This window comes from Stigmatopora argus, chromosome 3 (genome assembly GCF_051989625.1).
Source record: "Stigmatopora argus isolate UIUO_Sarg chromosome 3, RoL_Sarg_1.0, whole genome shotgun sequence".
Taxonomy (NCBI): Eukaryota; Metazoa; Chordata; class Actinopteri; order Syngnathiformes; family Syngnathidae; genus Stigmatopora; species Stigmatopora argus.
In genome coordinates, this window is record NC_135389.1 from 15,176,462 (window position 1) to 15,187,627 (window position 11,166).

At 41.3% G+C, this 11,166-nt stretch overlaps 2 protein-coding genes across 4 annotated transcripts; both read right to left on the minus strand.

The window, feature by feature from the left end:
* Window positions 1–313: 313 nt before the first annotated feature.
* Window positions 314–7,507, minus strand: znf143b (zinc finger protein 143b). 2 transcript variants are annotated; one of them, XM_077597044.1, is made up of 15 exons: window positions 7,362–7,507; window positions 5,619–5,734; window positions 4,648–4,836; window positions 4,481–4,561; window positions 4,119–4,315; window positions 3,968–4,036; window positions 3,785–3,901; window positions 3,575–3,650; window positions 3,219–3,344; window positions 2,699–2,878; window positions 2,375–2,602; window positions 1,976–2,124; window positions 1,604–1,717; window positions 1,193–1,321; window positions 314–682 (listed from the first exon to the last, which is right to left on the minus strand). In XM_077597044.1, the coding sequence occupies exons 2-15, from the start codon at window positions 5,722–5,724 to the stop codon at window positions 599–601; spliced, it is 1,845 nt and encodes a 614-aa protein (XP_077453170.1). In that variant the 5' UTR covers window positions 5,725–5,734; window positions 7,362–7,507; the 3' UTR covers window positions 314–598. The 2 variants fall into 2 exon arrangements, with proteins under 2 accessions (XP_077453170.1, XP_077453172.1); XM_077597046.1 differs by lacking the exon at window positions 7,362–7,507 and adding an exon at window positions 6,867–7,326.
* A 1,469-nt stretch (window positions 7,508–8,976) lies between these two features.
* akip1 (A kinase (PRKA) interacting protein 1) lies at window positions 8,977–10,655 on the minus strand. Of its 2 annotated transcripts, none has more exons than XM_077596818.1 (5): window positions 10,487–10,655; window positions 9,751–9,905; window positions 9,519–9,593; window positions 9,335–9,454; window positions 8,977–9,270 (listed from the first exon to the last, which is right to left on the minus strand). In XM_077596818.1, the coding sequence occupies exons 2-5, from the start codon at window positions 9,886–9,888 to the stop codon at window positions 9,100–9,102; spliced, it is 504 nt and encodes a 167-aa protein (XP_077452944.1). In that variant the 5' UTR covers window positions 9,889–9,905; window positions 10,487–10,655; the 3' UTR covers window positions 8,977–9,099. The 2 variants fall into 2 exon arrangements, with proteins under 2 accessions (XP_077452944.1, XP_077452945.1); XM_077596819.1 differs by having other exon boundaries at window positions 8,977–9,218; window positions 9,308–9,454.
* Window positions 10,656–11,166: the final 511 nt, after the last annotated feature.

Consider the following 11,166-nt stretch of genomic DNA (forward strand, 5'->3'; position numbering starts at 1 on the left):
GGTAGTTTGTCAAGCAACTGAACGGTATCTAGTCTATTAGTATGTCATTACTGTAGTACATAGTATCAACCCATTTACAATATTAGATTTGTACTGATCAATGTGTTTAAAATTTTACTCAATTGTTTGTGCAATGAATAACAGTAATGTCCAAGAGCGCCGATGATCATTTTTAATAGTACTTGAACAGAAAACACCTTGTAATTTTTTTTTAAATCACTCAGTCCACAAGTTCAGGATCAGTGCTTAAATTACAGTTGATCTTCTGTGAAAATGTGCCAATAATACTTATTAATGAGTAAATCACACTTGATGCTTTTAATTATATTTTTTTTATTAGAAATAGCATTAGATGTACCCTGCAATGTGCATGATCGATCATTAGAAAGCACCCTCAAACACATCTCCCCATTTTCTGTTTGGTTGAGAGACAAAATAGTCCAGTTATCAAAATTCTATGTACACTTAAAACAATGTTCATTTGCATGGCGATAGGAGGGAAACAAACAGACTTTGAAGGAAGACTTGCGAGCTTGCTGTTGCATCATTTTCTTTCCTTTTTTTTTAGTCCAACTTAATTCTCACTCTCACACTGATTTCAATCTTCCAGTCCAGGCGATTCTCCTTGCTGGATTCTTGAGGCTATTCGGATAGCTTCTTCCAATGATGGCTGATCACTAAGCTGTGCATATAAAAAAAATAGAGCTTGCATGAGTGGGGAAAAAATAGCCACTAACATCACCTTTCATGTTTCTGAAAAAAATCACTTATTTTGGTTGGTTGTATTTTTTTTTCATTAAATATTGCTTGAATCCAATTGACTGAGTCCATACCCGTGGTTCCGTTGTAATTAAAATGATAATGAACACGTGTTAGTAGAAACCGGGGGTTTTCCATGATAAACAAAAGACTGAGAAACAAACTTGCCCCATTTGATGTCATTGAAGAATTTCAGGTTATTTTGAAGCCTGTGCTGACAAACATTACTTTTAGTTTCCATCTAGTTATATTAGAGCTGTTATTACGTCTTATACATCCTGTGAAACATATGAAGAGCTCTTTTCCAAATTAATTACAGCATGGATATTGAAAATAAATCCCTTGTTAGTCCAAATCTACATTTCCCCCGTTCTATCATTTTAAATCAACTTCCAGAAGAAGCAATTGATTACCATGTTCACAATATACTGACCTGCACAGCAATGTGAGTGCCGTTGGAGGTGGCTAGCAAGGTAACGGGGTGAATTTCTTCCTGCTCCTGGCTGTAACTGGCCTCCTCCACAGTTTCAAAGGAAGTCATGCCGGGGGTCATGATGGCCACCTGAAGGAGACAAATATACACTAGTCTAGACATTTCAGTGGTGGGCAAGCTTTGAGGTCATTATTAGACTGTATTTTTTTAAAAATTATATTCAGTAATAATTGCAATAATAGACCAAGCAATTATTTATGAAAATGTTTAAACTGTACTCAAAATTTATATTTTCAGCTCAGTAATTTTAATCTTGACTGCGTGTGCGTGTATTGAGCAAAGTAATACAGAGATATGGACCAATTAGGTAGTAGCTTTTCAACACAATACTGTAGGGTACTTTTTTTGTACCTGAGCCCCTTGAGTGGCCAGTTCATGAGTTGGGATGGTAATGGTAGTTCCTTCGTGAGTAACCATTGTGATGGTACCACCCATGGCTTGTAGGTCAGCTTCAGAGATGCTAACCTTTGTAGGGACAGAAGAAAAATGTCTCACAGATGCAACAACATGCAGGAAGAAATGATCAGCCAACATAAATTCCCCTAGGATAAGAATGTGAAAACCTTGGACTCCTCAGGTGAAACTGACTCACTGGAGGAGCTCATTTGAATAATTCCAGAGGAAATAAAATATTTTTTTTACACATTGCTCCAAAATGGTTTCATGAGTCAGGTCATGAAAAAAAAGACTCTTAGCCAGTGTCCCATTAGCTGCTTTTTATACCTGCTGTTGCGTCCCATCTGCCTGCGTCACCAAGGCGACGTGCTGTTGAGTGACAGCGTCGGCAGTTTCCACAGCAACATGCTCGGAGCCAGAGTCATCTTCCTCCTTGGGCACCGTCGAGTAGGTCACATTGGGGTCATCGATGGCGTCTGGAAACCAGATGACGTTTAACATTTTTTATCATTAATGAAAATAGACAAGTGGTTGCCAAACGTCAAGCCAGTCATGATCTAAGCTCGTAGTATGGAAATTCATGTAGACTTGCAAATCCCAGGTTGTAAAAATTAGCAAAGGGTGCCCAAATTTTGATAAGAGACATTTTTGAACATGTTGAAATGGAGTTCCTGGAAAATTTCCTGAAAACACTTCCCACAGGGAGAAGCGCTATGGTCTACCCACCAGTGGGTGGTTCAAAGTAGGCCTCTTGTTCCTCTTCGATAGGCTCCGTGTCATTATGAGAAGTGCGCTTGTGCATCGCCAGCGTAGAGATCTGCTTGTAGGTCTTGCCGCAGTGATTGCAGTTGTACGGCTTGCACGGCGTGTGCACAACGTGGTGTTTATAGAGGCTTGAATACTCGGTGAAGCGCTTCTCACACCCGGGCACGGTACATACGTATGGTTTCTCCCCTTCAGAAAAAAAGAAAAACTAGGTATCAGTTCCACCTTAGTGCCAAGGAGTCCATTTTGATGGAGCTCAGTCAGCTGGAGTCAAGATCAAATTACCAGTGTGGATCCTCATGTGGTTCTTATAGTTGGTGGCGCTAGCAAAGGAGCGGCCGCAGTTGGGTTCAGAGCAGTAGTACGGCCGCTCTCCCGTGTGCGTCCGAATGTGTACTTTGCGAATATTAGAGGTGGTAAAAGAGCGGCCACAGCCCTCCACCGGACACTTGAACGGTTTCTCCCCTGCAAGACCACAAATTCAGAGATAGTTGTTCTTATCGGACAGTAGACCACTAAACTTGTACGCCGCACACGGGCAAATTCATGAGGAGCTACAATCACTAGATAATCCTCAATTGCAGGCTTAAAAAAATGTGGTTATAATAGTCGACAAATATATAAATGTATTCTAAATGTGTGGACTCAGTTGTTGAACTTTTCCTGTAAGTCTGTGATTGCATTGATGGACAAACCACATCAGAGCTCCAACATAGTAGTCATTCATTCAAGGAAACTTGTAAAAGAAACTGTACATTTGAGAGGCATATTAGTCTTGGCAAAGGTCACAGTTGTGCTTGTATACCTGTGTGCGTACGCGTGTGCTTCTGAAGGTCACCCGAGGTTTTGAAGGACTTGCAGCAGTTTAGCTCCTGACATCGATAGGGCTTTTCGCCAGTGTGCGTGCGCGAGTGGCTCTTCAATCCATATCCTTAAGGAAAAAAAAAAACAGGAGATGGAGTGGGGCAAATGAGGCAAATGACATTTACACCACAAACTGACCGACTGTCATCGTGGCTTGATTTAAAAATAATCATCATATGATAGGAATTCATTATCTGTTGAATATTTGCAGTTAAAAACTTGTTGTCAAACAATGCTTGGGAACTGTTATATGAAGGTATAATGTCACCTTAGTAAAACCGTTTTGAGAATAAATACCTGTTGCAAACTTCTTCCCACATCCCGGATAGTCACACATGTACGGCTTATCTCCCGTGTGCGAGCGCTCGTGCACCTTTGTTAACAGACACCAGCAATAATGAGGATTCGTGTTAAAAAAGGAAACTTCACTCGTAAATTTAATTGAACTTTTTGGCTACCATCAATGGGTCCACTTTTAAGTCCAGGTACCATATAACACATATTCACCTTAAGATGGTGTGCAGTGGTGTACAACTTCCCGCAGTCCTCGTGCTCACAACGGAATGACTTTTCGCCAACGTTGGCCACCCTCGTCGTTCTGTTTTCCTGACCCTGTAGCACAATCTGTCGGCAAAAAACACGGTGACCCTTTGGAAAAGATCTTGGGATATGCATAATAGTCTTCCATACCCGCATATGCACGCCATTATCCGCCTCAACTCTACTGAAGGGAACCAAAGGGTTCTCCACATTCTCCACCTGAGGAGAAATGAGTGAGGTACTGGAAGAGCTGGAACTGCTCATTCCCTTAAGAAGCACAAAAGTTTGTGGTTATGGTCACCTTGGTAGTGTACTGCTCCAGCAGGCTGATAGTTTCGGGGTCGATGGCGGTGGCCTCAGCCTGCAAGTCAGCGAGGGTGCCATCAGCTTGGATGGCCAAAATGGTGTTGGGCTGCGGCACGTGCACCGTGTGCTGGATGTACGCCGTGCTGCCGTCCTCCAGCTGCACTTCCTGCAGGCCGCCTTGCTCGTATGTTTCTGTATCACGACGAAAGCGCCATGCAGTGAACGGAACCATACTGCTTCATTACCATTGACCTCGATAGACGTCCGATACATTTGAACTAGGTTTAGGCGGTCAGCAGCAAATGCCAAATGGATTGGACGTCCATCTCGACAATCAGTCTTTGTTGGTCACCATACCTTTGGGTGTGTGTATGTAGGCTGTTGTTCCATCTTCAAGTTGAACTGCTTGGCCATCTTCCAACTGCAAACTGTCTCCACCTAGAGTAAGCATCCAACATTACGCCAAGTCTGAGTAAATCTCACATTGTGGTCTGTTAACTTGGGGGATGACAATAAGGTGGCACCTGCTTTGGGCACAGACACATGCTGCACGTAGGCAGCGGAGCCGTCTTCCAGCTGGATCACCTGTCCATCCATGATTTGCGTGTCGGAAAAGTTCGGCTTGATATCCCGCTGGATGTAGGCGGTGGAGCCATCGACCAGGGTGACGGCCTGAAGGCTCACTGTGTCCATAGTATCCATTTGATCGCCATCTGGGAAGGCATGACAAATTGGAGACCCAGATGGAAATGGTATGCGGTAAATAAAGTTTATAATTTGTTTGTTTCTTCCCAGTGGAGGTTTGTGCTGTCTGTTCAATAACTTTGTTTCAATATGTTAATTTATATAATGTGATGTCATGGTAGCTGGAATGAATGAAACACTTGTGTTGCATCTAAACAGGAGTACCACACACTAACCCCTTTTTATGTAGTCATTGTGTGGTTGTTCTGTACAAGAACTGATACGGAATGGGGTTGGGACATAATGTGGATTGGATTCAGGGTTGATTGAGGGCTCTCCCACTATAATTTTGAAAAACTAATTTAAAGTATGGATAACAAGATCTGTGAATTAAAATCCAAAAATAAAATCTAGTTGTTTTTTTTTATTTTTTATTTAGTTATTCATTTGTTTTTACTAATGTCTAACACTTGGGATTTTACAAAATAACTAGTAAGAGATATGCCGGTCTTTCTGATGCTCTACTGGCCAGAAGTTAATGAATGTTATTGTTACAGAAGTTTTAGTTCAAGTTAAGTTTTAATTGTGTTAATAAAGTGAATTGCAAGTCCTGACTACAGTTATGGAGTGGAATTTGGCTCATCAATAGGAATTTTTGGAGACATAACTTGAGCTGCTCGAAAGAAAAACTTTTTGGAACAGATTTTAATCATAACTCAAATTTGACGAGTAACCTCTCCCCCGAATCGCTAACCAGCATTACTACTGGTGCGTGGCTTCACAAAATGAATGCCTTTTCCATTGAGCTCACCCGCCACAGTCACAGCCTCAGTCAGGCAAAGCGTCACTGGCTGCCCGTCAGCGTCGTGAAACTCCGTCATTCCCTGGGAGTCCCGGTTGAGCTGCGCCAAGAGCATGCTTCAGCCGCTGCAAGCACACGACAATCCATGATTCACGTAATGAAGAGATAAAGATTGGTCAAATCAACAGTGTTGATAAGTTTTTGTTATGATAAAATATCCCATTGAACAAACAAAGACATTTGACACATCAATGATGAAAAGGTTGCTGGGCAATATGACATAAACATAATTTCTTGGCTCATTATGTCTACAAATTCTCCATGTTTATAGATTATTTTTCTGTGATAGGGGGCTGATTGTGAAATTAAGTTCTTCAATTGTTTAGTGTTTGTCAATTGTTTAATCGCAAGAGTGGATTTTTTTTGCTGACAATGTTTCTAAAAGAAATACAGTGGTACCTCGTCACACGACCGCTCGTCATACAAAATTCTCGTCTTACGACGGAAATTTCGATCAAATAATTCGCCCGTCATGCGATCAAAATTTTGTGATGCGACCAAGCTTTTTTGCATTTCTTTTCCAATCCAATATCCTGTTTTTGGTGTTTTTTCAGAGAGTTCGAACGAATTAATGTGTTTCCCATTCATTTCAATGGGAAACGTCCGCTCGAGTTACGAGAATCTCGTCATACGATCTCAGTCCCGGAACGGATTAAGATCGTATGTCGAGGTACCACTGTATAATCAAATACGTTTTTTTTCAGAATGGCAACAACACCATTATGACTTATATTTCAAAAGACACACAGAACTTGGATTTTCAAGATATGAATAATTTCATCAGTGTACAATTTGAAGGAACTGCATACTTACAAATGCCTCAAAAACTCAATTTATCAATGTGCAATAGCGTGAAAGTTTAAAAGTATATTTTTATCATGTTTACCTAGTCCACAATATAAGCAGACTAATTATATTTGCGAGTGATCACTTTATTTGATGAAGATATACACTTCCAAGTACCAGAAATGACATTAAAACAACGTAGATCAATGATTTCATGATGGAACTCAGGGCTCCTAAATGGGAATCTGCTAGTAAATGTTACATTTTGACTCTTCACATTAAAAACATAAATAAACCGGGAAGCAGTCTGCTGAAGTGGTACTACTTCCTGATGTATTCACTGTCCATTTGATAGCTTCACGACCCAGTTTCAGCTCATTACTTGAGCTATACGTTTGAATATGGACTTACGGGGTGACCAAGGCTTTAATTTCATCATTAAAATGATGATGTGAAGGCTTTTAATCAACAGTTGTCATTGTTGAAGGAGGCCAATACCACGCTTCGCCGACAAGTTAGCATCCCTGCTAGCTAACTGTGGCATCGAAGCGCTGTCACTTGAAGGAAGACGTCCCCGCTACCATTAATATTGTCAAGAGGTAGCTCACTGAAAGTGTTTATTATGCGTTCTTAGCTCAATCGGGATAGTTGAAGTACTACGAGAGGAGCTAGCGATAGCTAGCCACAGAGCTTCCGCCGCGTACTCGTGTTAACTAGAAAAGATGGTCTCATTAATGAAAACATAAGCATTTTTCGACCGCCGACGACTTTTCAACATGATCGGCGACGCTTAAAACGAAATGCCACGTCCGTTTTATTAGCCCTGACAGCGGTCAGCCACACCCTCTGACGGGGTGACGGCTGTTGGAATACTGCATACTGGGTAAAAACAATTTATATACGAACCTCGGGAAAATTTTCCAACAATTCCTCCTGTTCGACCACCATGCACCAGTGCAGGAAACACTCGACACCGGGAACGTGAATGATGATATGACCCTCCCGACGATGTACCGCCTTCTAAATGTTTACCAATTTTTCCATTGGCCGGCGCCTGTAGGGCCCTCTTTCATTGGCCGAGAAGACTGTCTATTTCATAGATGCACAAACGTCTCATTGAGCGAGTTGAGATGTTGCTCTGATACGCCACGGCGTCTGCCTTTTTGGATGGGGCAGATCTACCCGATTGTTTAAAGAAAATGCATTCTTTTAACGTCATAAACATAAAGACACAGCGCTGAGTTGTTTGTTCTTTGTGTATATCTGTTGAGTGGTTGTTGTACCAGTGTTCAGTGTATTTTTCTTGTTTTTAAGTGTTTCTTTCAGTAATGTGCGTCCTAAAACATTTTTTAAAAATGTTAGTTATTTCCAGTGTAGTTGTGCTTATTATATACTTTGTACATTTAAAATATTCAACATAACAAAGAAGGTTGCGCATTTTGAAATTCATATAGAAAAACAACAGCCAGCAGTAATGTTTCTTCTTTCAAACCCGAGTTTATTATTAGTATGATCTCTTAAGCATTGAACTGGGGCGGTGCCTCAGTCTGCCACATCTAAAATGGCGTCCTCGTAAACGTACTATACAGAGTAAGATACAGTGTTATGCGTTTCTGCCCCTGGTATAACACAGATGGTGGGAATAATAGGCTAATTCACGTTCTCGGGCACCTGTTGGGCGCCATTCCGCGTCTCTCGTCATATTTTCTCTCTCTCTACAATGTTTTTATGGTGTCGAAAATCACATGCCGTTGCTCGGACACACGTGGAAGCGCTTTAACCACCTTCTGTAGTCTGAACGCGCAAATGTCGACCGACTCGGTCGTCGTCGGCGACGTGCAGGTTGCTCGTTGAGCGTCCATGTTGAAAACAATGCCATATGGGAAAACACAAGGGCATTGTGGGTAATGAAGTCTCACGGACATTGTGAGAACCCAATGGCACTACGGGGGACAAACATTGAACATTTTTGTTTTTATATTATTTTTTTGAGTTTTTGTGGCGGGATATGTGAAGCTTTAGTCCAGTGCCCTTGTGAGGATAAGCAATTATGTTGATGAATGGTCCAAACTACTGTAATTGAACTGCCGCCTTGAACAGAATTCATTACGTTTTAAGTTTCTGGCGAAAATAAAAATAATCTCTTGCATGTCAAAGCTCGCTTCCTGATTCTTTGTCCAATAACAGTTCTTGTTCCAGCTATTGAGCCCACTAACCATTTTCAGATATAGTGTCTTCCTCTTTTCACGACTAATTATGGCTGTCACTTGTTTGCTTGTTGTTGTGGGTTCGATCCCAGGGCAGTCTTCACTGTGTGGAGTTTGCATTTTCTCTCTGTGCTTGCGTGGGTTTTCCCCAGATGATCCGTTCCTCTCACTTCCTGCTTTTTTTGCCCAGTCACAGCTCTCTGCACTGTCCACTCCCTAATTCTTCATCACAATTAAGCCCTGATTCCTGCCTCTAAAAAAGAAAATAACAACTGTGGAATGTATTCAATTACTGAAGAACATCCGACAAAAACTAACTTTTTTCTTTCAAAATACAATTTTTATTGTGATGGATAAAAACAAGCTGTATATAAAAATAGACATGGTTTGTGCTAAAAAAATGTTGAGGCAGATGTAGTTACACACGTTCACACAGGTCAAATTTTGAAGTTAAATGTGATGTTGACCGTATCGCCAGGTTCGAGGTTGATCATTTTGGTTTGCTGCTCAAGTCCGAGCTGGCTGGCGGTGATGGTATATGATCCGGGAGCCAGCACTACATAAAAGTCATCGGGTGGAACATTATCGGGTGGAACATTATTGGAAGGCTGCAGACCACGGTAGAAACAAAGTTAAATAGGATACCTTGGTTTCAACTGTTTTTGCACTCACTTGCCCCTGATGCTGGCGTTTAGGTGACTTGCTGGTTGAGTGAATTTTTTTGTGGAAGCGTTCCCCGTGTCTTTGCTCAATGACGCTACCTTCTGTGCATCCCGCCGAGTCGTAGTAATTCTGCCACACCAAAACACAAATGTCAATTGGATGAACCCTAAGTGGAGAGTTGCAGGTTACTGACTTTGCAATGCTTGTTTGTCTCTATCATAAAGTCCCTAATTGAGGAAAAGGCATCCTGCAGTGCCGCCGTTGCTTCCTGAGGAAAAACAAAACAAAAAAAACATGCATTTCATTAAATCACAGGTTTAGAGTTTCACAATGAGTATCATGGGTAAATAAATCATGGAAACACTCCATTGCTTGGCGTGATTTCTCAAAAGAATGTCAACGGGGGTCACTGCGGCGTACACTACCGGGCCATCAGCCACCAGAGGAGCGATCTTTCGAGGCTTCTCACTCCAGTTCACCCTCCTGGAAGACCTCTGAAGAACCTCAAATGCCAGGCGCAGTGACTGTTGCAGAGAATACTCCAGCCAGTTTAGCCCATCCATGAGGGAGGCAAGCACATCTGCGGGAGGAAATAACACATTCAGTCACTATTTGTTCCATGACATTAGGGAATCCTGACAGGAGATGCATCATTTCACTTTGCAAAGCAATTTATCGTGAGTACATTCCCTCATTTGAGAAATTCATACGCAATTCAGTACTTAATTTGTCCAAAGTGAGATATAAGAATCATCTTTAATGATGCTAAAGTGTGAATCCAGGCATTAGCCAAAGCCATTAAAGTAAATTAAACTGTGTGGAGCTGTTCCATCCATGTTTAGCATATGCAGTGATTTGACATGTATTTTATTTAAATGAAAGTTAATGGTACCGCTTACCAGGAATAGACGACAAAACTGTCACCTATTGAAATTTTGAATGAACTGATTATGCATTGGTGATTCTTTGCTTATAGTAAATGTTAATCGGTTTAAGGCCTTCACGAGTTGGTGAACTCGCCAAAACTTTTTAAAGTAGTTTGTAAATTGAAATGACGTAATTACAGCACACGGTAGCAAGTAGCAAACGACAAGATTAAGTCACGTGAAAACGGAGAGAACCAAAAACGTCATTTTAAAAACCTGTTCGCCAATGGCTTACCTGGCTTTAAATCGTCACGTTGACCGCGTGCACAATGCTCACCTCACCGTTTCACAAGCGAGCCTTCTCAGACGAGAGCGACTGATAGCCCTCGCTTTTTTAGCCGCGCTTTCCGGAAGTAAAAATAAGGAAGTCACAAGCCACCTAATCTTATGCGGCAGCGAGTCGGCCATATTGAATTGGGAAGCTCTTGTTTAGTTGGTAAAAAAAATGATTTACATTTTTCAATTTGTATGCAAGAAGCACCGTCGAGGTAACAGGATAATTTTCTTATTACATAAAATGTTGTGTATGCTATGCTCGCACTTAAAAAAAACTCGTGGTTACTTGCATCTGCTTGATTTCAGGTTTTTGTCTGGAAACACTGCCTCCCACTGGTCATTGATCATTTATTTAAATGTAGATGACTGGCTGTGAACGTTCATCTCCGTGCCACATAGGGTGCTAGACGTCCAATTCAGTTTGACTGGGAGATCCTGGCAGCATATGATCAATGTCAACCTCCCAGTCAAAAGCTCATGCTACAAAAATTTAAAAAATGTGGTTGTTTACATCTTATATGACCAACGTGAAAGCAGATTACAAGCATCAACATCAAAGTAAACTAAACAAAATATATTTAGACATTTTTGAATGCATTTCCCCTTTTAATAGTGTAATTTTAAAAAAAGAAGATAATG